This window comes from Uranotaenia lowii, chromosome 3 (assembly GCF_029784155.1).
Source record: "Uranotaenia lowii strain MFRU-FL chromosome 3, ASM2978415v1, whole genome shotgun sequence".
Classification (NCBI taxonomy): domain Eukaryota; kingdom Metazoa; phylum Arthropoda; class Insecta; order Diptera; family Culicidae; genus Uranotaenia; species Uranotaenia lowii.
This window is the reverse complement of record NC_073693.1, coordinates 49,217,803-49,245,163: the sequence shown is the minus strand read 5'-3', so window position 1 is coordinate 49,245,163 and position 27,361 is coordinate 49,217,803. Positions and strand designations below refer to the sequence as shown.

General features: G+C 35.7%; 2 protein-coding genes across 3 annotated transcripts; one reads left to right on the top strand and one right to left on the bottom strand.

The window, feature by feature from the left end:
- Positions 1-24,122, top strand: LOC129756542 (UPF0605 protein CG18335-like). Of its 2 annotated transcripts, none has more exons than XM_055753451.1 (6): positions 1-399; positions 10,730-10,868; positions 10,972-11,265; positions 22,687-22,858; positions 23,460-23,700; positions 23,964-24,122. In XM_055753451.1, exons 1-6 carry the CDS (start codon positions 338-340, stop codon positions 24,031-24,033), a joined length of 978 nt encoding a protein of 325 aa, XP_055609426.1. In that variant the 5' UTR covers positions 1-337; the 3' UTR covers positions 24,034-24,122. The 2 variants fall into 2 exon arrangements, with proteins under 2 accessions (XP_055609426.1, XP_055609427.1); XM_055753452.1 differs by lacking the exon at positions 1-399 and adding an exon at positions 10,183-10,598.
- On the bottom strand, positions 23,970-27,279 carry LOC129756541 (NADPH:adrenodoxin oxidoreductase, mitochondrial). The gene is made up of 6 exons (XM_055753450.1): positions 26,944-27,279; positions 26,681-26,837; positions 25,440-25,655; positions 25,196-25,367; positions 24,671-25,009; positions 23,970-24,608 (listed from the first exon to the last, which is right to left on the bottom strand). The coding sequence occupies exons 1-6, from the start codon at positions 27,162-27,164 to the stop codon at positions 24,250-24,252; spliced, it is 1,464 nt and encodes a 487-aa protein (XP_055609425.1). The 5' UTR covers positions 27,165-27,279; the 3' UTR covers positions 23,970-24,249.
- Positions 27,280-27,361: the final 82 nt, after the last annotated feature.

The window sequence follows — 27,361 nt, the reverse complement described above, 5'->3', positions numbered from 1 at the left end:
CAAGGAGCGCATAAAGCAATTGTTTAACGATGCCGTTTGATTGTAGGCCCCAGAAAACGTGTTGAATCGGTGCTGCTTGTTGTTGTTCGACAAATTGTTCCAAGCCAAGGCGAAGGTGCTCTCGCAATAAAGAACCAAGCCCCGATCATCGTAGTTGGCTATTCGTTTGGCAGCGGCGCTGACGTGTCGGAAACCTTTCGCTTCTACACTCTCTGGAGCCCAAAATTTTGCATTCCAAATCAGAAAATTTCCGTATCAAAATTCAGTTTTAAACTTAATTCGTTATTCCATTAAGTGATATAAGTGTGACCGTACTGCATCGTTTTAAGATTCGAAAATGGCATTGCCCGCGCTTAACGTGGGGCACGTTATGACCCCTCAGCCACATTACATCCCCGGGTAAGTAGAATATGCATTTTTGTTTCAAAACAAAAATTGCTTTGCGGGACTGCGAGTTGTATAGATTTTTAATTGAACTTCATTAAGTTTGTGTGATATAAACGGATCAACTACCTTTCTGTGAACTGAAATCAAATATCAAGATGATTTTTTTTTCTATTATTGTAGATTTTGTAAAAAATATAGTTCCGAACAAATCAATTCATAATAATCAATTAAAAATGAAGATATGATACAAATGCTATACTTTTCTTCTATACAAAGCGAAAATGAAAAAAAAGGAAAAAATAACAAATGGTTCGATGAACACATGTAACTTTCACAGGGCTACAGGATTAGGTTCAACTGGTTTGACACTTGGAATTGAAATCTTATGTTAATTATGTTTGATATCAAGTTTTCGAGATAAAGTACGCCGGGTGTATATATCTTAAAAATCAGAGAACCCAATCACCTTTTTAAGGAGTGTGTTTAAAAAAAAAATGCAACACATTGTTTTGTGAATAACTTTTGAATTCATGGATGAAAATTGATGAAATTTTCAGCGAAGGGACCTGTTAATGTAATGTTTACTTGTGCAAAATTTTGTGATGTTTTGTCATGTGGTTTTTGAGTTCGCGTTCAATGAAGAAATTTTTCGTCTTTAATTTTTGAGCAACACGTGCGCCATCTATAATGCATACTTTGAAGCACCTTTTTTTATTCAAGGCTATTTTTGATTACGTTTTGTGTTCTCTGAAGCTTGACCTTCAAAATAACTCAAAATTTTGAATTTGGTCGAAGTTATAACAAATTTAGCCGATTTTCCTCCTCCAGCACAAAAACAACATATTTGACTTTTTCCACTTAACCACCGTTTTTGCATATTTTATTTTTATTTACATAGTATTCCGTCTCATGACATAACTTGACGAACATAATTCCTAAAATTCACTCGGTCCATGGCAACCGTTCTCCAATTTCTCGGGCACCCCACGTTTTTGCATAATGGTACGATTCCAGATCCAACTTTAACAGATTATAAACTTTGTGGGACCTATTAAAGTGCTTTTCAGAGAAAACGGGCGCATTTGGAAGCAGGGTTATTTGCATTTCTAGCCCTTCATCGTGTCAATCTTTATTTATGAAAGACTGAGTAATTTGCAGTTTCCACAGACCGTTGGCCTCCTTAGCTACTAGACATTAAATTTTTCAATTTTTTCTCCTTGTTTATCTCTAAGAAATACAGGCGAGACTTGTCGAAGAAAACTTTATGGTATAAGACTTGCCAGGTGACCGCTAGAAAGTTCGTTTTGCGGTCCATTATAAATTTTTTTTTTTCAAAATATCTCCCTACAAGCAGTCCAAATATTTTGCGGCCGATTTGACCACCCTTTTTTTGTTTATTTTATCGGTGAGCAGCTTTTATTCCGTGTAGAAATAAAGTCAGGTTTATTTATAAGTCAGCTAGACGAACCAGTCTGAAAAATTTGACTTTTTTATCACTACTTCTATTCATATCTTCAGATTGAGCTTGAAAAAACCTCTCACATTCTCAATATTGGATCCTCTAGGACTTTTTAAACAATTTACCATGTGAACTCGAGTCAAGTAGCTGATTTCCAGCTGTTTTTGGGTCCAAAACTGGGACTTTCATGGATTTATCTTGATCCCGCCTAAAAAAAAAATTTCGATGATGAATTTCTCAAAAATTACTAGACAAATTATCACCAAATTTTGTACACGTACACATTACATTACTAGGCAGCTTCACTGAAAATTTCATCAATTTTATCCATGCATTCAAAAATTATTCAAAAAACGAAGTGTTGCATTTTTTTCGAATATACTCCTTAGAAACAGTCAGTTCATCATATTAATCTCAGTTCTCAAAGGAACTTCTTGTTACCAGCGCAAATCAATTTTCGACAAATAAATTCATATTTTTTAATTTTATAGCAGACGAACTGAATTATCAGTAATGATAGAAATTATTAAAATAAGCAATATATAGTATGAGCAGGGTTCAACAAAACGCACTCTTTTAGACGCGCGTGGCACACGCAAACCATTCCTCTCGAGCGAAACACTTCTTCGTTTGCGGTCTGGCCGTTGACGCGCTCTCGCTCGAAACAAAAACACGCGCGCTCAATCTTTTCCCCTCGTTCTCGTCGACGAGATGCACTATCCGAAATCCGCGCGAGCGGCCAAGTCAAACAGGCACGGCTAGCTCTCGCGCGTCCTAATCGAGCGGCGGGTGAGGCCTCTCTTTTGGCTCAAAGAACAGCACGCAGCGGCTCACAATGCAGCGCGCGGCGGCTCTTCGAATGGTCCGAGGCGGCCCTCTTTTCGTCACCGGGCGGCGCGCACGGGCTCGAGTGAGGGCCTTGTGTTTCGTTCGTGTTTCTGTTTGCAGTGCCGATTGAGAAATCTGTGTGTATGATTTTATCAACAGGATAGTTAAAATATATGTAAGCGCGCAATGGGATTTGGCGGAGGGTTATAAGAATTAATGTAGCATGTTAAAAATGTTCTAGCCACTAGTAATAGTTACCAGCACTAGTAACTATGAAAAATTTACCATGAAATAGTAAAATTTCGCGAAAAACGCCAAATCAAAGAACTTTACACAAGGATTGATGAAATGAATGTTAAAAATGTTCTAGCCACTAGTAATAGTTACCAGCACTAGTAACTATGAAAAATTTACCATGCAATAGTGAAATTTCGCAAAAATCGCCAAATCAAAGAGCTTAACATAAGGATTGTTAAAATGCATGTTAAAATATTCTAGCCACAAGAAATAGTTACCAGCACTAGTAACTATGTAAATTTACCATGAAATAGTAAAATTTCGCGAAAAACGCCAAATCAAAGAGCTTTACGCAAGGATTGTTAAAGTGAATGTTAAAAATATTCTAGCCACAAGAAATAGTTACCAGCACTAGTAACTATGAAAAATTTACCATGCAATAGTGAAATTTCGCAAAAATCGCCAAATCAAAGAGCTTAACATAAGGATTGTTAAAATGCATGTTAAAATATTCTAGCCACAAGAAATAGTTACCAGCACTAGTAACTATGACAAATTTACCATGAAATAGTAAAATTTTGCGAAAAACGCCAAATAAGAGAGCTTTGCACAAGGATTGTTAAAATGAATGTTAAAAATATTCTAGCCACTAGTAATAGTTACCAGCACTAGTAATAATGAAAAATTGTCCATGAACGAGTAAAATTTCGCGAAAAATGCCAAATCAAAGAGCATTACGCGTAGAATGTCGAAATGAATGTTGGAATATCCGAGCAACTAGTTATAGTTATCAGCAGTAGTATCTATGAAAAATAACAAAAGTAAAATTTTGCAAAAAACGCGAAATTTTACAATTGCATGGTGAATTTTTCATAGTTACTAGTGCTGGTAACTATTTCTTGTGGCTAGAATATTTTCAACATTCATTTTAACAATCCTTGTGTAAGGTTCTTTGATTTGGCGTTTTTCGCGAAATTTCACTATTTCATGGTAAATTTTTCATAGTTACTAGTGCTGGTAACTATTACTAGTGGCTAGAATATTTTCAACATTCATTTTAACAATCCTTGTGCAAAGCTCTCTGATTAGGCGTTTTTCGCGAAATTTTACTATTTCATGGTAAATTTTTCATAGTAACTAGTGCTGGTAACTATTACTAGTGGCTAGAATATTTTCAACATTCATTTTAACAATCCTTGTGTAAGGTTCTTTGATTTGGCGTTTTTCGCGAAATTTTACCATTTCATGGTAAATTTTTCATAGTTACTAGTGCTGGTAACTATTTCTTGTAGCTAGAATATTTTTAACATTCATTTTAACAATCCTTGTGTAAAAGCTCTTTCATTTGGCGTTTTTCGCAAAATTTTACTATTTCATGGTAAATTTTTCATAGTTACTAGTGCTGGTAACTATTACTAGTGGCTAGAATATTTTTAACATGCATTTTAACAATCCTTATGTTAGGCTGTTTAATTTGGCGAATTTTGCGAAATTTTACTATTGCATGGTAAATTTTTCATAGTTACTAGTGCTAGTTACTATTACTAGTATGTATTTTAAAACTTCTAACATGGATTGTTATAACCCTCCTCCCAAGGCTATTGCTTGCTTCTATCTATTTTACCATATCTATTGATTTAATTATTCGCACAGATTATTCCGTCGGCTCTTAATAACGAAAACACGGCGAACACTCCGTGTGCTAAAGAGAGCCGCGCGCGCCGTCCGGTGAGCCGCCTCTTGGTAGATGCTCGGTGTTCCTACACGCACGCGGCAGAAAAACGCAAACGCAGTTTCCGAACCGCTCGCGCTCTCGAATAGGCGCGCGCGAATTTGCTCTGCTCAAAAATTTTCAATCTGCGTTTTGGTCGCAAATTTCTCGAGAGAATTTCGAGCAATCAAATGTGCCCGTGAGCCGTGAACCGAGAACGAAAGAGCTGCGTTTTATTTGCTCTTTCTCATTCGACGCACTCCTGCGTGTTGAACCCTGAGTATGAGTAACTGGGCATCTACGAGTGCGCTAATTTTTCATACCAAACTGGCGTGGCTCCAGAGATTTTACTATGGTAAGTTTATAAGTGAAAGTAATTGGTTAGATGCATTTTTTTGTGTTCACAATTACAGTCAAGATTCCAGATTCAAGTTTTTTTTTGCAAGAAATTACAATATGTACAGTAGTTTTTCGATTTTATCGCGGTCAAAAAAAATTTCACCGTGAATATGGCGAAACCGTGAATTTGACGAAACTAAAAATTAAAGTTGAAAACTTTATTTTTATTGTGTTTAATCAATAATTTAAAAATGTTTTCAGTAGTGGAAACGTTTTGTATCAATAAATTTTGATCATAAAATGTTATTATCAAAGATTACTAAACACAAAGGATCTATTTCAGTTCAATTAATTCTTCTCTAAAGCAATTAAAAGATTTTTTTCTTGAAATAAAACCATGTAGAATATCCATTTGATATTCTACATCCAAATCAAGTAATTTATTTAGTTTTTTATGGAAATTTAACAGTCGTTATCTCTTATTTCGATTTTGAAAAAGAGTTCAAAGAAAAGTGCATCAAAAAGTTTTCTTCTGCTAATTTCAATATTTTAATCTTCACACTTTTGATTAACTGAAAAGTTTACCATTTCGATTTTTTTTTTTAAATTTGCTCAACTGTGACTTTTAAAGTGTGTTTCTCAAAGTTTGCTTTATGGGCAGATAATCTTTTGTTTTTCATATGTATAAAAACAGAAATTTTAGTCCTTTTTACATCTTCTAAAGCAAAGCTAGCAGAGTTTCATTTTGATCTTTCAAATTTATCTATTCAGACAATACTAAAGGCTGTCCAATCAGTATTGCGCACGCCACCCTTTCAAATAAACAAATTCAACAAAGAAATCAGAGGTACTTATCTATTTTCAAAAACGCTTACATTCACTCACATCTTTATACAATTCGCATAACCAAAAAAGTTTACTTTTTTAGAGCGGCTAACCAAGCACAAATAACAACACCTGCATTAGCGTGACGTAAAAATACTTATGTTGATTATTACAAGTATTTTTCGAATCCAAATGACGATTTTGAACACTATACAGATAAAATAAGCAGTTCAATGGCATTTTCATATTATTGAATACCTATATATCATAACGTAAACCATAAAAAATATCATGAACAAAGACGCTCTACGCTTTTGAACGAGAATTAATGTCTTGGAAATGGTTTCTGGATGATTTCTTCAAAAGCGTGATGAAATCGAAACAATAACCGTGATAAAGGGTGATACGGTCAAAATTTGGTAAATATCAACTTGACGTATTTCTTTCAATTTTGCATTTAAAAAACCTGAACACCCCTCATTTTGAAGGTGTGTGTGCAGAATACTTCTCCTATTTTGATTTTGGAATTGACTTTTCAGTTGTCAAAATGCCGTCCAAGGAAGAAGAGCAGCGTATCAAAATTTTGCTCGCGCATCGCAAAAATCTGAGCTACTCGCACGCAAAGCTGGCAAAACCGCTTAAAGTTGCCAAATCAACCGTTACAAATGTAATTAAAGTGTTTGGGGATCGTTTGTTGACAGCCAGGAAGTCTGGGTCGGGGGGAAATCGAAAACCGGAAGCCGCTGAGACGACAAAGAGAGTTGCCGGTAGTTTCAAGCGAAAACCTAACCTCTCTCTCCGAGATGCCGCAAATAAGCTGGGTGTATCATCTACAACCGTGCATCGAGCCAAAAAACGATCCGGACTATCGACTTATAAGAAGGTAGTGACTCCAAATCGCGATGATAAACAAAATACGACGGCCAAAGCGCGATCCCGGAGGCTGTACACGACGATGATGACGAAGTTTGACTACGTGGTAATGGACGACGAAACCTACGTCAAAACCGACTACAAGCAGTTTCCGGGACAGGGGTTTTATACGGCAAAAGGAAGAGGAAAGGTAACAGATATTTTCAAGCACATGAAACTGTCAAAGTTCGCGAAGAAATATCTGGTTTGGCAAGCCATCTGTACCTGTGGCTTGAAAAAGTAGCATTTTCATAGCATGGTGGCTGTACAAAATCTGATGGCAGGGGTTAAGCGTAAGGCCCGGCAATTCGGATTTGGAAAAGCGGAAGCCTAACCGAATATTTTTCCTGAATTTAATACTAATTAAACTTGAAAAAGAAATTTAATTTGATTTTTTAAATAAACGATTTCATGGATTTACACGCGTTTTCTTTTGACCACATTTTGACCGTATCACCCTTTAAAATTGAGCGTGAATTTGGCGAGTATTGATAAAATCGAAAAACTACTGTATTTGACTGCCTATTTTTTTAAATGAATGAAACTTTCTTTAGTTAACTACACTCTCTGGAGCCAATGTTCAATTCAATTTTAACTCTTCCACGCACAGCTGCAAAAATTATAACGCTTGAGTTTTCTACATCAAATGGAAAAAAAGAAAAACAATTTCACAAATTACTTTTTGGTAAAAGAAATTTCATTGTTGCAACTTCCAAATGTTGTCAAATGTCAGTGCATAAAATGGGCTTTTTCCGGGAATTAAACGTAAACGTAAAATGGTCGGCAAATGTATTCGTTTTAAACTATATCGTCAAATAACAAGATAAACCTCAAGCGGCACCAGACAGTTTAACAATGTTTTGTTTGCACGGAATAACAGCCTGAATCACGAAATTTCTTTATACCTGCGAATAAATAATTCACCCTTTTGCCGTATGTACTATGAACTTTTGTAATACAAAAATCTCTCAGGAGCCAGATGTGAATTTTCATTTGAATATTCGAATATTTTTGAGCTTTATTACTTGAAGTTGAACTTCGAAGTCAACGCATTTATCGGGCGTGTTTGGTTGTTTCTTTTTGCTCATCAATCATCAGTAAACCAGTATAACATTTCATTAAAAAAAAACCTTTTCCGAGCAGACTCTGATGGAACTTTTTGGAAAAATTCGGCATATAACATCGATAGCTAAACTAGAGGGCGAAAACGAATTTATTGTGACACATTCAACAGGGCATAACTTTTTTACCATTGGGTAAAAATCAACCAAATTTTGCAACTTTCTCATTGATGTGTATTGTTTACATGCTGTCAAACTCGAAGTCGTGTTTTTCGATTCAACGAAAATTGAGGTGAACCAACGCGAGTCGAGACTCGAGATAACAAATTCATCCCAAACACCTGGAATTTCATGACCTGTCGCACCGGCACTCGGTAGTTGTTAAAAATATTGAACATTCGCCATTCAACCGTCTGAAGCGGTTCCAGGACCAGTTGACGTTGAACCACGGCAAAGGAGCTGGAAGAAAACCGGGACCGGTGAACAAAAAGACGGAGGGAAAGGTGAAGCGGATGATTAAAGCGAATCCCAACGTCTCAAACCGTGATTTGGCTAAAAAGGCATGTCGCAGAGCTACGTCCAGAATGCAAGAAGAGAGCTGGACTACAGACATACAAGGTACAGAACTTCCCAAACCGCGATGAGCGGCAACAATCGACGGCTAAAATTCGGGCATGGAAGCTCTTCGAGAAGATGCTGACAAAATATGGATGCTGTGTGATGGACGACGAAACGTAGGTATATAAAAGCCGATTTTAAGCATATTTCGGAGTTAGAATTTTTCACCGGCAAGAGCAAATTTGATGTGGATGACAAATTTAAGAAGAAGAAAATGTCAAATATCTCGTTTGGCAGACCATCTGCTCTTGCGGACTGAGGAGTGAGCCTTTTGTGACTAAGGGCACAGTATATGGTGAGATTCACAAATCTAAGTGCCTCGACGACGCTCCGCTATTTTGGGATTTGACATCATGCCACTATTCTAAAAGTGTCCTGGAGTGATATGAGGCAAATTCTGTCCATTTTGTTCCAAAGAACATGAACCCGCCAAACTCTCCGAAGCAGCACCCGGTGGAGCAGTACTGGGCAATAATGAAGCGGGAACTTTGGAAGACCAAGAAGACAGTCAAAGACGAGAAGGATGTGTTTAAAATTGGGAAAAAACTGAGAAACTGGTACCAGATGACACTGTAAAGACTTTGATGGAGGGCATCAAGCAAAAATGCGTTCAATTTTCACTCAAGGCACCATCGATTAACTTTTCTTTTGATTTTTGAAGTAAATATATGTATAAAACTACCCTAAAACTTTGGTTTGATTCTAAACTTTATAAGAAAATTGGCATAACATTTTCGGTGTCGCAATAATTTCACCTTTTAGGCACCATAAATCCATTTTAAATTTTCATAGATAAGGAATTAATGATATTTTCACTACGGAGATAAGGAATTGCATATTAAATTATTTTGGTTTCACTGATAGTATTTGAATTTTGAGAGCACAACGAATCCTAATTTTGATCTCATTCGACACCAAAAAAATGGCATTGCTGTGTTCTCAATATTCATTTAAAAATGGTGGGAAAATGTGAAATCTACACTTGATAAGATTATGGTATCCATATATCAAAATTGAGACTCAAGAGGCGAATGAATTATAAATTTAAAGTCTCTTTAGAAATAAATAAAACAAACGAACAAACAAAATTGAGACTCAAAATTAGGCATTGTATCACCTTTATTCGGGCAGAATAATACAATTTTTTTCTTTCAATGTATGCTAGCAAGATTAGTTTATTTTTGTCAAAAAAGTTTGCTCGGGTTACCTATTTTTTCTTTTCTTGAAATGAATTAAAGAATATGTTTGCAGATTCCAAATGTTGTCTTTACATTTGCGTTATTGACAAACTTTCTTTAATGGTCAACACACACTCTCAGGAGCCCCAATGTAACCCCCCTAAAGGCGGCGTTGGGCAATAGAGGGTTAAGATTAAACTTTAGATAGCTGTTAACCTATGAATAATCTGTAGAGGATATAACCTCACTAAGCCTAAATCTAATATCAACATACTCTCTGGAGCCATTTTCAAAATTTCTTTTTATCGTAAGAAAATCGGTAAAATTTAGCATTCATTCTTTATAGAACATTTTTGAGTCACATTAAAGGCCTTTTTCAACCCTTAAGAGGTTCACGATGATCGGTTAAATCCCATTTAGTTGAATGTCGAATTACCCTCTAGAGCCACTACAGTTAGAATTTCTTTTCAACATTAGAAATTACATATCCTATCAATCAAAAGTAAACCCGTTTCGAAATAGCGTGAAACAACATCACTCTTTTGTTTGAAGTCCTGACGCAAGGTCACGTTTGTAGTACTTCGCCCGAATCGACAGAAAATCGAACAGCATTGAGTGGTTGTCGATTTGCGCTTGAAAAGCCGCGACCGTGAAATGTGCCGAGTGAAAGATTCGCCACGACGCCCGGTGTTTTCTAAAACAATGGGCGGCGTTCCCTGATTTATTCATGTTTTGCCGGTTGATAGCCCCGACTTCGGTTTCACATGACTTTGTTCGGCTGGCGTACATGAAGATATGTATGTCTATATGCAGCAAATGTTCCAACAACATTGGAGCGCAAGTATGGCACTTGTGTCTCGTTCCTCGAAGAGCTGCAAGGACGATGATATGCCGCCAAATAACCGTCACGCTATTTGTACAAAACTTTCTTCACCCCTTGGAATCGAACGAGCAATGACATGCAGTCATGTTCGTGGGAAAAAAGTTGTTCTGCATGGATGTGTTCTAATGCAATAAAAGTTCACATGTGAACGCCCGCAAAGGTAATTTGTGGTTTACCGAAATGCCTTGTAATTTGCGTGGCAAGAATATCTACGGTGTTGTTTCAATCAAAACACGAAATTGCTCTACAGTTTGCCTCCTGAACTAAATATAACCATGCTTTCTATTTCAGATATACCGGTTACTGCCCGCAGCTGATGTACCGCATTGGAAACACCTATTCTAACCTATCGCACAAGCTTCTAATTGACCCCACGATAGCTCACTCGGAAAACCTGATTCTCTCGAATCGATCCAACGATGAATATCAGGTACGTATGCTCAGCAACATTTGGAAACATCATCATTTCGAAATGGAGTAAACCCCCAAACCCCTTTCTCACCGTTGTACACTCTTTCCATTTATTTCTCCAGGTAACACGCCCCACCATGAAAGAAATTGATGCCACCGGAACCATCGTGCCCCGGCCGGAAGGCGAGGACGCGCGAGATACCATCTACCAAAAGCCACTGATGCCGGGTTACGAGGGATTCATACCCCGGGTGCAGGGTAAATTCGGGCGCCGTTATGCCGTGACCACCAGCGAGGGCTTGAGCGAATTTGAACGGGAATGTCAGCGTGCGAGGGCCCAAACCAAGAGGCTCCGGCATCGGACGGCCCAGCCGGTGTCCACAATTTCAGAGTACAGCTTGGGGGAACGGATGAAGGTAATTTTGGAACAGCGTTCTCTAGAACCTTTTTTTGAACTTTTCTAGATTTATTTAGCTAAACAGTTATCGCAAGTTACTCAGATCGAAGATCTGAGATCTTCATATTTTTCTATCTTTCTGATACGGGGATTTTTTTTTATTATCTGACGGGTTTGCGCCGAGGGTCTTTTGATTTTTCCCCCAAAATTTAAAATTTGGGTCATTTTTACGACTTAAAAACACTTTTCAGATTTCTAACATTTTTATTTTTCGAGTAATCCATGGTTTGTTTTTTTTTTGTAAATAAAAAAAACCATATTTCAAAGCTACATAACTCTGTTATTTTTCAAAGAAATTATCAAATCAAAATGTATTGAAATTTTATCAGCTTTCCAAATAAAATACTTAAAAAAATTAATAACCTTCAACATGAAACATTGTAAATAAGTTTTAAATAGTGTCTAAAAGTACCGTCTGCATCACCGAATATTTGGCATAAAATACCATTGTATGACTCAATTTATGATGACACCAAAGTGGGCCAACACTTCCTTGAAGAGTTATGGTTGTTACAAGATTACGCTTGAACTTAAAAGTCCAAATTGTCACCGATTCAATTAGTGAAGGATTTTAATACCCTATCGTATTGTTTGCAGATAGTTTGATCATTTTTAAGTTTGAAGTATACATATTGGCTCTTATTCTGAGCCGCGCGTAATGTGACGATAGCCGAGTCACTCGGAGTCGGAGTCGCTTTAGGTGAGCAACGTCACTTCGGATCACTGACTGTCGCAATAAGGTTACTGGAGTCCCGCGACGGTAAGGTGACTCGACTATCGTCATCACATGAGCGGCACAGAATAGGGGCCATTGACTCTCTGGAGCCACGGTCGTATTTGCATTCTAGCAATTGAGTATCAATGCAAAACTTGAGACACATATGTTTTAACACGTTTGTCGCCACGTCACCCATATTCGGCAGACGGGTGTATTTCCTGGGGGGCCCCGTCACATCAAAAAGCAGGTGACGCTCTCTTACTTGAGTTTACCGCTCAGCTTCGCCACACGTTTCAAACATGGGAGTTCTCCCTCTTTGCTTTCTCTCTCTGAAAATTTCTTTGGGCCCGGCTAGCAAAACTACCAAAATGAGCGTGGCGACGAACGTGTTAAAGGGTGATACGGTCAAAATTTGGTCAATATCAACTTGACGTATTTCTTTCAATTTTGCATTTAAAAAACCTGAACATCCCTCATTTTGAAGGTGTGTGTGTGTGTGTGTGTGTGTAGAATGTTGCTCCTATTTTGATTTTGGAATTCACTCTTCAGTTGTCAAAATGCCGTCCAAGGCAAGGCTACTAGATCACAAGGTTCTCTGAATTGGTCAGTAACGGCGTGTTCGTAAATTGATTTTTTCTATCGAAGTGATTTTTTTATCGATGCTGGCGTTCGTAAATTACAAACAAACATATGCAAAAGCATTTGGAAAGTGATTTGACATCTACCAAACAAATCGATCGACTAATACATCACCTAAAGAAATCAATTTACGAACGCGCCGTAAGTAGGCGAGGAGAGCGCGGTGAGGTTCAGTGAGCTTGTTTGTAAACATCGGAAAATTTGTTCGTGCTGAGGGCTTTGTTAGTAAACAAACTCCACGAACTCCATAGTAGCCAAATCAAAATGGCTGAATCGGGAGTTTCTCATATCGTTACACCTCCTATATATACCAACCTTGTGTAGAGAATATTGTATATAGATAGCTAAATATTAGTTTAATTGAAATCAGATCATTTAGATTATTAAGTTAGCAATATTCAAATTCGTATGAACGACCCTGTACGGTTGGTTTGATCGATTTCGAGAACATCGATACGATTGTGAAGAAGAGAGGCTAGAAGAGAGGATTAAAAATACTCAGGGTATAACACTTGTAGGAGAGAGTGAGAAAACAGCGTGAAATTCGAACAGCAAAGGTCCATGTATGAGGAGAGAGGTTTCAGTTAATAAAGCGAGCTTAGAAAGAACGGATAGTTAAAGTGTTTGAGTTAAAGAAACGCGGCCTTCAGTTAGTGAAGTTTACAGAAAAGGAGTGAAAATCGGAGTGGAAGTAAACGTGTCCGAAAAAGGCATCGATCAGTCACGACAATGGCGTGGTTGGTAGACGAGCGAGAGCCCAAAAAGGTAGGTTTCATTTGAAAGGAAACTTGGTTTACTTGGCGTCGATAATTTATCTTCAAAATGGCGGCCACAGGAAAATAAATTATAATGATTTCCATTGAATATGACGTCGAATGAGAATCATTTGGAGCAACTTTCTTTTTACTGAGTACAAAATTATGGTTGAATATTAATGAACGAGATAAATAAATATATTATGAATGGTTTGTGTTGTTTCGTTGTGAATGTCGGAATTTTTTCATACTTGGGTATGAAAAATAATAACAAAGAGCGTTAATATTCTTTGTTTTCTGATAATTGAGTTTTTAAACGAAATTTTGAGAGTGAGTAATAAAGTGTAAAAAAAAATGAAAATGTGGATTGTTTAAAAAAAAACAAAAGACAATTTTAATTTACAGGAGAACTAACTAAGAAGGAATATCTTAAACTAAATTTTCGCACAAAAAAAAAAAGCTACTTAGTAAGCTAAAGCTAATAGTAAGTCAAAGTTGCTTTATAAAAAGAAGCACCGCTCATGATTTACAGTTCATAATCATGAACCATTGAAAATTAAAACAATCGTTGTGATGGAAAAGTCCTCAAGGACTTTGGAATTTTGATTTGGGAAATCAACTGTTGCATTGGTTCCTTAAGAGTTGATAAAAGTCCCTAATAGGTACAACTAAAGCTTAGTTCTTTTAGAAATGGGACACTTTCTCTTGCTTATAGCTCGTTTACTACTAATCGGACATTCAAAATTTTGACAGCATTTTGTTGCCTGTAAAAAGTACTACCCGACCTATTTTTTTCAAATTTAAAAATTCACGCGTTTTGGAGATGCTTACGACGCAAGAGAAAATGGAAAAAATAATTTTGCACAATTTCATTCAAAATCCATCATTATCATATTGATAGCTGACAAAACCGTTGAATATTCGAAAAGTTACTGTGTGTGAGTGGTGGAAAAGTATGCAAATACTGTCAAAAATGTCCACAAAGTTCAAATCAAGCATTGAAGTGAAGCATATGATCGGCAACTTCGGCTAAGGGTCATCAGGGTAGTCAAGTCTCATGCCAGCATTTTTAATTTTCAATAAGCGAAAAACTAAGGGTAGACCGCTGAAATTTGAATTTTTTTTGTCTCCGATAAGCTGAAAGTGTTGCCTGGTAATGAGTCATTCAAACCTAACCTCAAACAACTTTTTTTTTGCTAATTCCACAGCTCGTAAGCTGTATAGCCGATTCCAAGGCTATGGGACAGATGATTTCTGATGAACGAAAAATCTTATGAAATACCCTATGTTAAACAAATTCCAGCGTTTGAATCCTATACCATGTCTGCTCATGGCAAGGTCCCGATTATATTAAATTATGTTTTTGCTGGTTATTTTGTATAAAATATAATGATTTGACAAGATTCTGCTTTAGTGGGAAAAAATCAACAATTTTCAAAACGATAACTATGGTTTTTACTGTTTTTAAACGCCTAAAAAGAGTAATCTTTTATAAACCCTTCGCAACCTACTAGCTATACTAACCGATAATACTTTAAGTTCAATCTTATGATGCTTTTACTTCGTTATTGCAAGTTTTTGCCAGCAAAAATTCCATTTAAAACGCTCAAAGATTGGCTCAAAAATAATCAAATTTGTTAATGTCGAAACAGCTGTTTCCACTAAATTGCCCACAGTTTCTTTTAAAAGAGAAGTATTGGTCCGAAAAGTAGCAGAAATTGAAGGAGGAGGATGTTGCCACCTAAAATACAGATTAGACGAAGTATGAGTTTGAAAAACTGATCAATATCATGACTGAAAAAAGTGTGCGCTAGCCGATGGGAGGTACCATGAATAAAGTAGAATTTATTTTTAAGAAAAAACAATAAATATTTTTTTCAAATTTTTTCATGAATTATCATAAGATTACCTTCATTTCCTTCATAGGAAGTGTTTAGATCAAACGGAAGGTTTTTGAGATACACGCATTCGTAACTGTCCCATTTCTAAAAGAACTAAGCTTTAATGATTGCTAAAATATGTTAATAAAAAGAAACATAAATAAAAGTCACTTTGGTGTGAGGAAGATATCAAATCTAGTCTTTATTAGGCAATTTTGAATTGAGTGTAAAAAGAATACAATGTTGGCGTGTGGAAAAATTAGGGTTAATGGCAGTCCCTAATAGGTAACACTAATTGAGTATGAATATTATGAAGTCGATAGTAAACAATCAAGAATAAAGTGTTTTGGTTAGGATCTGAAATAAAGAGTAAATTGTTTGAATGGCAAGAATCAAGAGTTAAGAGTCAAAAGTGAATAAGCTACAGTGAAGAATTATGAATCAAATGGCTAAAATAGTGAGGATTAAAGAGTATGAGTAAAGAATAACAAGTAAAAAATGAAGAGTGAGGAGTAAAAAGTAAAGGGTGAAGAATCAACATTAAATAGTGCAAAGTAAACAATAATTAACAAAGAGTAGAAGGGTGAAGAGAAGATACTAAAGAGTTGAAATAAGAAAGTAATGAATAAATGATAATATGAAGCGTAAAAAGTGAAGAAGCAATAATAGATGTAATAAAAAAAAAAAGAAAAGTAAAGAGTGAAAGGTGAAGAATAAAAAGCAGAGAGCAAAAAGTAAAAAGAGAAGAGTAAAGGATATAGAACAGAAAGTTAAAAGTAAAGAATGAAGAATACAGAGTATAAAAAAGTAAATTTTTAGAAGTAAAGAGGGAAGAGAAAAAGATTAATAGTAAGAAGAGAATAGCAAAGCGTTATAAGTCAAAAGTTAGTAGGCTACAGAGAAGATTTATGAATCAAAAAGCTATAATTGTTAGTCAACGGTGAGGATTGAAGCGTAGAGACCAACAGTGTTTCAAAAACCCAGAAGAACCAAAAAGACGATGAAGAAAAGTCCTGTTTTTGGGTTAATAACAGTCCCAACAGGTTGAGTTAAAAAAATGAAGTCTTGTTGGGTGAATAACAGTCCCAGGAAGGTTAAGTTAAAAAAAATAAAGTTCTGTTTTTGGGTGAATAACAGTCCCAACAGATTAAGTTCGAAAAGGAATAAACTTCTGCTTTGGGTGAATTACAGTCCCAACAGGTTGAGTTTAAAAAAAAATTAAGTTATGCTTTGGGTGAATAACAGTCCCAGACAGGTTAAGTTGAAATCAAAAAATGAAGTCTTGTTTTTGGGGGAATAACAGTCCCAACAAGTTAAGTTTGAAAAAAAATGAAGTCCTGCTTTGGGTGAATAACAGTCCCAACAGGTTGAGTTAAAAAAAATGAAGTTCTGTTTTTGGGTGAATAACAGTCCCAACAGGTAAAATTTTAAAAAACGAAGTCCTGCTTTGGGTGAATAACAGTCCCAACAGGTTAAGTTTGAAAAGAAATGAAGTTCTGCTTTGGGTGAATAACAGTCCCAATAGGTTGAGTTTAAAACAAATTAAGTAATGCTTTGGGTGAATAACAGTCCCTGCAGGTTAAGTTAAAAAAATGAAGTTATGCTTGGGTTAATAACGGTCCCAACAGGTTGAGTTCAAAAAAACAAATGAAGTCCTGTTTTTGGGTGAACAACAGTCCCAACAGGTTAAGTTCAAAAAGGAAGTAATCCTAATTCTGAGTAACAGACCCAAACTGGTAAAGTTAAAGAAAAATGAGATAATGAGTTTTCAGATCCAAAATTTAGTAATTCGGAACCATGCACGGAGGCCAACAAAAGAAACGAAAAGCCAATAATCAAAAATAAACACTCAAGAGTTTATAATCAAATGTCGAAAATCAAAAACCAAGAGTCCAAAAACAAAATTAAAAGGACAGAGTCAAAAAAAAAATCCTGGTTCAAGAGTCAAATTTTAAGTATCATTGAGTAGAAGGGTAGAATTAAACATCGAATTCGAGGCGGAGATTGAAAAAAAAGCTAAGCAACAATTCAAGAGAAATAAGTAGAGAGTACAGATGAAGACTGAAGAGTGAAGGGGGAAGATAAAGACTAACGAACAAGAGTGAAAAATAGAAGAATAAAGTGTAAATAGTAAAAAGTAAAATAAGAAGAGTAAAGAATAAAGAGTGGAGAATAAAAAAATATGAACTGGAGTAGAGAGAGAATGAAGAGAAAAGGGTGAAAAGTGAAAAGTACAGATTAAATTGTAGAATGTAAAGAGTAAAACGTAAATATCAAATTAAAAAAACTAAATGATATAAGTAAAGAATAAAGGGGAAAGAATAAGGGGGTAGAAAAAAAGTGAATGCTACGGTTATGCAAAACAATGAGATAAATAATGAAAAGTTAAGAATACTTAGTATAACGTAAAGAATGAATAATAGGTAAAGAGCAGAAATTAAGTCAAAAGTGAAGATTCAAAAGGATTGAAACAGAATTCAAGAATAAAAAATCCTGGAATCTTAATATACTTAATACTGAATGATTAAGAATCATAAGTTTAAAATCAAAATAGAGCGGAAAACCTTGGGTATGACAAAAAAAAGTCAAGATTCAAAATTTTACAATCAATTGTTAGACAAAAGTTAAGGCTTAGAGGCAAAAAAAAATGAGAAAAACAATTCATTTTAATTTAAGAGTTTAAGACTTAACAATTTATGTTCATAAGTTGAAATCACGTTCAAACTCAAGTGCCAAAAGTTTCATGACGTGGAAGTAATTAAACATTCAACAAATCTGAATCGAAAGTTGAGAATTAAGAGCCAAAGATCAATTCAAGAGAAATAAGCAGAGAGTATAGAGTGAAAAATGAAGATTCAAGAGTGAAGGGGGAAAATAAAGGCTTACGAACGAAGAGTAACATACATAAAACACAAACATAAACATAACATAAAAAAAACAAAGAATAAACAGTAAAGAGAAAAATTAAAGAGTATATAGTAAAAAGTTGAGGGTGATGAGTAAAGAGTAAATAATGAAAAGTATAGCATATAGTGAAGGGTAAAGAATGGAGGATAGTAAATAAAGTTAGAGAAAAGTGTTAAGAAAAAAAAAGGTAAATGATAGAGAGTCTTTGTAGGCAAACAAGTTAAAAAAATGTGTTAAGTATATGTGTAAAAAAAAAACTAAGGATTATCTAGTAAAACAAAAAAAAAGCAACGTTAAATAATAAAAGGTAATAAAAACACAGAATGAAGAGCGAAGAAAACCGAGGAAGGTATGAACAATAAATGGTAAAATTGTAGGGAGTGAAGTGTTAAATTAAAAATTAAAGAGCATTAAGTGAAGATTGAAGAGTGCTGTTAAGTATTCAAATGTTTGTGAAGAATAAGTAATTTAGAAAGTTTAGGCGGAGCAATCCTATTATTAAAAAAAAGGTAATGGATAGATCCTTTCAGTTCATCCAAGATGATATATTACATAAGACGTATATGTAACAACGAAAATAAAATAAGGAGGGTATAGAAAAAAAACTTTTCAAGAGTAAGAGTGAACAAAAAAAAAACAATGTAATTAAAAACGTGAAGATCAAAAAGCGAAGTGGGGAGAGTAGATACTGAAGTGTGAAGAATAAAAAAAACAAGAAAAGAATTGGGAGTAAAGAAAAGTGCGTGAAGAATAACAAGTAAAGAGTTAAGGATGAAGAGTAAAAAAAAAGCAACAAATAAAGAGTGAGAAATAGAGAGTAAAGGGCGAAGAATCAACACTAAATAATGCAACGTAAAAAGAGATTAACAAAAGTAATTACTTAATAGTTGAAAGTATAAAGAAATGATTAAAATTAAAGAATGAATTTAAGCGCTGAAAGTTAAAAAAAAAAAAGAAAAATAATAATAAATGTAATAAAAAAGAAAAGTAAGACTTAAAAGTAAAGAGAATAAAATAGCAGAAATTAAAAATTCAAAGTGGAAGAGTAAAGAATATAGAACAAATGTTAAATTGTAAATAATACAGTACAGAGTGAAAAAGTAAATAGTTAAGATAAAAAGTTAAGAAATAGTGATAATTGAACACCAAAAAGATAAGAGTAGAGAGGGAAAAGGGAATGATTAAGAGTTGAGAATGAATAGTAAAGAGTAAACAGTGGAGAGTACAGAGTCAATTGTAAAGAGCAAAGAATATACAAAGGTAAAAAGTCAGAAGATAAGATTGAAAAGTAAAGAGCATAAATCCAATAGTAGAACGTAAAGTGTTAAAAGTAATGATTGAAGAGTAAACAGTAAAGTGTGAGAAGTAGATGAGTTAATATCAAAATGTGAGGAGTGAAAGTATTAAAATGTTAACAGCATGACTAAAGAGTAATGCAAGAAAAATATAAATACGAAATGGAGATTAAAAAGTAGAAAGTTATTAATAAGAATTGGAGAGCAAAAAGTATAGAGTAAAAAAAATTGAACGCAAGAAGTAAAAAAAAATAAAAAACTAGAGTAAAGAGTAAAGCATAGAGCAAAAAAAAGCAAAGAGTCAAAAGTAGAAAATAAATTATAAATAGAGAAGAGAAAAGAATATACAAAGGTAAAAAGTCAGGAGATAAGAGTGAAAAGTAAAGAGCATAAATTCAATGGTAGAACGTAAAGTGTTAAAAGTAATGATTAAAGAGTAAACAGTTAAGTGTGAGAAGTAGATGAGTAATATCAAAATGTGAAGAGTGAAAGTATAAAATATAATGAGTTATGAATAAAGAGTAAAGCATGAGGAGCGAAGAGTTAGTATAAAGAATTTTGAATTAAATGAACAAGAGTTTAGAACAAAAAGTAACCATTAAAGGATAAAGAATGATGATTAAAATGTTAACAGCATGACTAAAGAGTAATGCAAGAAAAAATATAAATACGAAATGGAGATTAAAAGTAGAAAGTTATTAATAAGCATTGGAGAGCAAAAAAATGTAGAGTAAAAAAATAATGGACGGTAAGATGTAAAGAATAGAAAACTCAGAATCAAGAGTAAAGCATAGAGAGAAAAAAAAAGCAAAGAGTCAAAAGTAGAAAATAAATTGTAAATGGAGAAGAGAAAAGAGTAGAAAAAACAAGTGGAAAATTAAAAAGGAAAAGTTAAAAAAACAAAGAGTAAAGAGTAATGAATTAGAAGTAAAGAGTAGAATGCCAAAAAAAACGATGAAATAAGTGAAAATTTAAAAAAAGAAATGAAAAATAATAGATAAGATACAAGAGATAAATCGCTTATACACTTTTAAAAATAGTGAACAGTGGAGAAAAGAATAAAAATCGGTGAAAATGCTTTTTCATGCACAGATGATGAGGTATTTTCACAAAATGATAGTAGAAAATAAGAGGATTCCGAATGATTATAAGTTTGAATATATTTTCATTCGCAACACTGCGATCCCTTCAAAGATTTTAGGTTGAAAAAAGTTCTAAAATTATAGGAGGTAATAGGTTGTGAAAAAAAAACTTGTTTGAATTTTGGAAGATGAAGTAAACAAATTTAAAAACTATGTTTTGCTCTTTTAATATTTAAACGTCAGCGTATAGTATAACTCGCCATAAAATTATTCAAGTTGACAAGTAAGAGTACAGGTGAAGGCGAATGTAGAGAATATTGTATATAGATAGCTAAATATTAGTTTAATTGAAATCAGATCATTTAGATTATTAAGTTAGCAATATTCAAATTCGTATGAACGACCCTGTACGGTTGGTTTGATCGATTTCGAGAACATCGATACGATTGTGAAGAAGAGAGGCTAGAAGAGAGGATTAAAAATACTCAGGGTATAACACTTGTAGGAGAGAGTGAGAAAACAGCGTGAAATTCGAACAGCAAAGGTCCATGTATGAGGAGAGAGGTTTCAGTTAATAAAGCGAGCTTAGAAAGAACGGATAGTTAAAGTGTTTGAGTTAAAGAAACGCGGCCTTCAGTTAGTGAAGTTTACAGAAAAGGAGTGAAAATCGGAGTGGAAGTAAACGTGTCCGAAAAAGGCATCGATCAGTCACGACACCTTGGTCGAAGAAAGAAGAGCAGCGTATCAAAATTTTGCTCGCGCATCGCGAAAATCCGAGCTACTCGCACGCAAAGCTGGCAAAATCGCTAAAAGTTGCCAAATCAACCGTTTCAAATGTAACTAAAGTGTTTGCGGAACGTTTGTCGACAGCCAGGAAGTCTGGATCGGGGGGAAATCGAAAACCGGAAGCCGCTGAGACGACAAAGAGAGTTGCCGAAAGTTTCAAGCGAAACCTTAACCTCTCTCTCCGAGATGCCGCAAATAAGCTGGGTGTATCGTCTACAACCGTGCATCGAGCCAAAAAACGAGCCGGACTATCGACTTACAAGAAGGTAGTGACTCCAAATCGCGATGATAAACAAAATACGACGGCCAATGCGCGATCCCGGAGGATGAACACGACGATGCTGACGAAGTTTGACTGCGTGGTAATGGACGACGAAACCTACGTCAAAGCCGACTACAAGCAGCTTCCGAGACAGGAGTTTTATACGGCAAAAGGAAGGGGAAAGGTAGCAGATATTTTCAAGCATATGAAACTGTCAAAGTTCGCGAAGAAATATCTGGTTTGGCAAGCCATCTGTACCTGTGGCTTGAAAAGCAGCATTTTCATAGCTTCCGGGACTGTCAACCAAAAAATTTACGTGATAGAGTGTTTGAATAAACGTCTGCTGCCTTTCCTGAAGAAACACGGTTGTTCCGTACTGTTTTGGCCGGATTTGGCATCTTGCCGTTACGGTAAAAAGGCCATGAAGTGGTTCGTCGCCAACAACATGCAGGTGGTTCCCAAGGACAAGAACCCTCCCAATACGCCAGAGCTCCGCCCAATTGAGAAATACTGGGCTATTGTCAAGCGGAACCTAAAGAAGACCAAAAAAAACTGCTAAAGACGAGCAGCAGTTCAAGGCAAACTGGCTTTCTGCGGCGAAGAAGGTGGACAAGGTGGCTGTACAAAATCTGATGGCAGGGGTTAAGCGTAAGGCCCGGCAATTCGGATTTGGAAAAGCGGAAGCCCAACTGTATATTTCTCCTGAATTTTATACTAATTAAACTTGAAAAAGAAATTTAATTTGATTTTTAAAATAAACGATTTCACCGATTTACACGCGTTTTCTCTTGACCAAATTTTGACAGTATCACCCTTTATATACAGAAATCATTTATTCACTCTCTGGAGCCACTGTCCAATTTTTTATGGAATGCAAAATTTCTTCATTCCTTAAGGAAACTGAAAAATCTAAATTTCGTTTTTTTTCTGAAGCAGTATTTTAGTGTAGTAGGTATTTCTTCTGTATTCTGGAGACTTCAAAAATAATCGAATGTCGTCTATTTTGATGAAAACAATCAAATCACCACTAATTAATTCTCTTCTCCTTGTTTCCAGTTCAACAAAAACGACTACCGCTACCCGTTAGAGGCAACCCGTCCGGATGCGTCCGGTGTGTGCAAAGAAATACCGGTCGAAAACCTCCCACCACTTCCAAACCTCCCGTACTCCCCGCACGATTCGCCCCTGTACATGGACAACGGAAATCCCGAAAAGTACACCAAATTAGGTAAAGGCTGGCACTAACTAATCAACGGTATTTTATCGGGCTGCCCTTCGTACGAATGACCCACATTTTTTTATTTATCGATATTGAGAAAGACAAGGCACTTCACAAGGCGTTCTTGTCAAACAGATCAACCCTTGACAGTTGTTTTGTACTATTTTTTGTTCTATATCAAGGCTAAAATATGCTGAAATATTTACGGTTCCTAAAACTAAAGTTCCTAGTTATGATATAATAAATAACAATAAACAAATCAAAAGTACACCTTTGTTCTGAAGACTCCTCGGTTTTAACAATTCATTATCACTATAATTTCTTTTACCGGCTTTGTCAGAAATTGCTCCACTCCCGGTATAGATTATCAAGGACACTGACACTGAAAGTGCACTTCCTTCGATTTGTTGGATAGTTTTGGTAGTTGTTTGATCGATAGGGAACGAGGTATCTATCGCAATCTTTATCGGATAGTGAGTGCTTTGGAATTTTGCTATCAGCTGTAAAAGAATGTCGTACGGTACCCGTGGGTTGATCAATCTTCCTATATATTTTTTTTGTCAAAAAACTAATGAGAAACCGTTTTTTTCGCTTTTTATTCTACCGATAGGCTACACCGGAAACAAACCATTCCAGTGGCCAAGGTTCGGGGAGCCCAACATGCAGCTGTCGAAGAAATCTCTCTGTGACTTTACCAATAATTATCAGCACCGTCGAGCGACCGAATGGGTTCCGATTGCTCCGGCCGGAGAAGGCCTTTGCCAGCCACCTTCCGCAGCAAACGAGATCTACCTCAAGAACACCGGGCTGGTACCGACCTACGAGGGACACATTCCGGGCGCGATGTTCAGGTAAATTGTTGATACAGGTACCTATTTCTCAATGCATGTATATCTAGGTTACTAGTTCTAAGCCGGGCTTTAATGCGAGCTTGATGAATGTTAGTTTTAAACATGCATTCAGAAATTATTTAATGAATATTTTTGATTATAAGAAGCTTGCGGTGATATTTTAAAATAAATGGATTTTCAATAATTTTGTAGTACTACTACGTATATGTGGAAGACATGTTTAGTAATCAAGACTTTATTCATTCATTTTTATCTATTTATAGATTCGGAAAGACGTTTGGAAATGATAGCCGCGATGCAAAACGATGCCTTATGAAATGCTACAAAGATTGAGTTTGGTAAATTTTTGTTTTAACATTCATATTCAATGTTTTCGATAAGCATTTGAAGTTTCGGAAATAATAAAAATTATTTTAATATCATTACAATTTTAATAAACCCCCGTCCATAAACATAAAAATAATAAATACCTAAGATACGTAATAATAAACTTTTGAAATCTTTAATACAAACCTAGCGCCAGCTAGTACATTTAACAGGTGGAAAATTTTATTTCCCATCAGCGATTTTCAACATCTCTTCTACGTTTATAATTTTCTCTCTAGGTTTGTCTCGCTTCGCTCCCCGGCTACACTCTTCTGCATCTATCGCATTCCATCCGGACCAACTGACCACACGTTTTCCGGTCAAATCCAAGCCCGGTTTTGTTTCCTTGACGCGAATGATGTTATTATGAAAATCCTTGCAGATAAGGTCGGCCACCCCGAACGAGTTACTCATGGTGGTCAGAATGACTCCAGTTGGACCGGTTGCTAACCAACCGGAGGTGTACAACCCTTTTTCGTACTTGTCTTCGATATCGTCAATCGTTTGATCGCTACCTGTGAGCTGCTTTTTCAAAACACGACCTGTGAAATGGATGGAAAAGTCAGTGTAAAAACTAGAAATTTTTAGACTTTCTATAAGGTACCTCCAACATTTGCAATGCATCCTTTGGCTTCATCAAAATTTAGAGTACTGTCCAAACTTGAAGACCGATAACCGATGCTACGGCAAACCAAATCAGTCTCGAGGACCTCTTTCTCACCGGTGGATACGGCACGATTATCAACCAGCTTGTTAATCTCATACTCCACTGCCTGTACGTGCCCGGTGCCCAGAAATTGTACCGGGGAGCGAAAAAAGATGGGACTGAAGATACCATCAGCACGACCCGTACTCTGGGGTTGCTGTTCCGAAAGGCTCTTCAACATCAGTTCGGTGATGCGTTTTCTCGGGCGAGGTAGATCAGACAGTGTTCCATGAACACCTGTGATTAAAAACGGATATTTTAAAACTGCTTTTACTTACTCACACTTTTTTGAAAAATCCTGCGCTTTCTAAATTTAAAATTTTTCAAAGAAGTTTGTTATGAATTTATAACTGCTATATTGTTAAAAATTATGAATGCAGCGTAAAGTAAATTAGATAAGTTAAGCAGTTTTTTAAAACTTACTTTGAAAATCTTCACTGCGCCAGCAAGTTGAACACGTCGTAAGTTTCAACATTTCCCTAAGTTCTTTAATAGTGAAGGCAGCTTGGAGTGGACCTCGTCGTCCCACCAGCAGAACTTTCTTTACATTGCTTCGCGACAATGCTTCTAAAGCGTATTCAGTGATATCAGTTTTCTGGTAAATAAGTTATTGCTCTGTTAATTTTCCTCCTTAACTTATACTTATTTAAGAAAAAGAACAACATACCTTCAGATCATCGACTCCGGCAAGGACAATCCGAGCGATGTCCACGGCAACGTTACCCTGTCCGAGAAGCGTTAGCGTGGTGCCACTCAAGTCTGGATTCAAATTTTCGAACCCGGGCAGCCCATTGTACCAGGCCACAAATTCGCGAGCCGAGAGCACATTCTTAAGCGACTCGTTGGGAATGTCGAAGGTTTTATCCTGATCTGCACCGTAAGTCTAAGTAAAGAAAAATATGCTTAGAATTATATAGGGGGAAGTCGTCTATGGCCGGACATCGCCTATGGCCGGACAACATAGATTTTTCGAGAACACAATATCCTAATAATGTTTTAACACCATGCAAATAAAGTAAATAGTAGCCTGATATGGTGTTAGAAATATGGTAATCCAATCGGAAAAGGTAAACTAATGATAGGCATCTTAAGCTTTTGCCTAGTTGTACGGAGAGGATCGCATAAACTTTGCTTTTGTATTGTGGTCAGTTTTTTCGGCTTGTAAAATTTGAACTGCACAATAACGACATCGTTGATTGGTTATCTTTCGACTACAGTAGATATAAGATAACGAAACGGAAGTTCAAACGAATTATTAGGAAAATTAAAAATAATGCGATTTTTCTATGACCGGACACCAAATTGTTGTCTATGACCGGACAAGAAAATATTCAAAATTATAGATGATTTCAACTCGAAACTTTCATTTTTTCATCTCTTTTGCACCCTTAAATGGTTAGCAGAAGATAAGGATTCAATAACGAAACTATTTTGGTCCTCTGAGAAACTTTAAATTTTGCTGTCCGGTCATAGACAATTTTCTCTAGTTTTTTCGAAACAAATGTTCGATTTTTGGTTAGTCATAAAAACTTTTATGACTAGCTTCATAGAACGTTCAGTACTGGAAAACACATACTCACAAGACCTGTGCAAGTGATTTCAGTCATTTTGCTATGTTTTTGTGCCATTGGTGACAACTTTGGTGAAGTAATTCGTAGTGTCCGGCCATAGACAACACTTTTGGAAATGAGTGAAAACTAACAAGAAATGATTTCTCTTACCACGTGAATATGTTGTAAATTAATTTTTTTCTAATATAGTTAAGTGATCATAATATTGATACTCTTGAAATCAGTAGAGGAACCAATATTAACAAAAATATATTTTTGAAGATATTGCTTAAAAACCTTAAGTGTCCGGTAGTAGACAACTTCCCCCTACATTGATTTAAAAAAAAACTATAATTACCAAAAGAACTGCATGATACCTTTCTCTCAGGTCATTGATAGAGAAATCCTTCCCCAGGCTCAAATTTCCTAGAAATCTAATTCTAGGATTCTCGGCGGTCTTAGTGAACGTATTGATAACATTTTTTACCTCGGGATGATCTGGAGCTACTCCGAATCTAAAAGAAAAAGATTATCATGAATTTCTTCAATTAAACTGATAACAACCAGAGATAACAGAATGAAAAGAAAAAAAAAACTCATTTGTGTCTAAGCCCAACTCACCGAACCAGACCAAACGGAACCGGAAGCTTTTCTACGATGTCAATATGAGAATTTTCTAGATGCTTAAGAATATACTGGGCCGCATAGAAACCAGCTGGTCCAGCTCCGACGATACAGATCCGTTTCTGAATCGTCGAATTCGTCACCGAAGAACTCAAACAACGGCGATGCCATTTCGTCCCGGTTTGAACTGCATTTAGCAACCTCACATTACGTAGCATTTCTGTGACTATTTCGTATTCTTGAAGCTATATCTATGAGGTAGAACTTGATTAAAGATAATTGGAAAGTTTTGAAACTTTCTTTTCGATTTTTGATAACTTCTTATGTTTACGTTTTTTTATTCACTACACGCTCATTTTGTTATAACCATTTATGATTCTTAAATAACCATTTTATGATATTTACTCCAAAACCG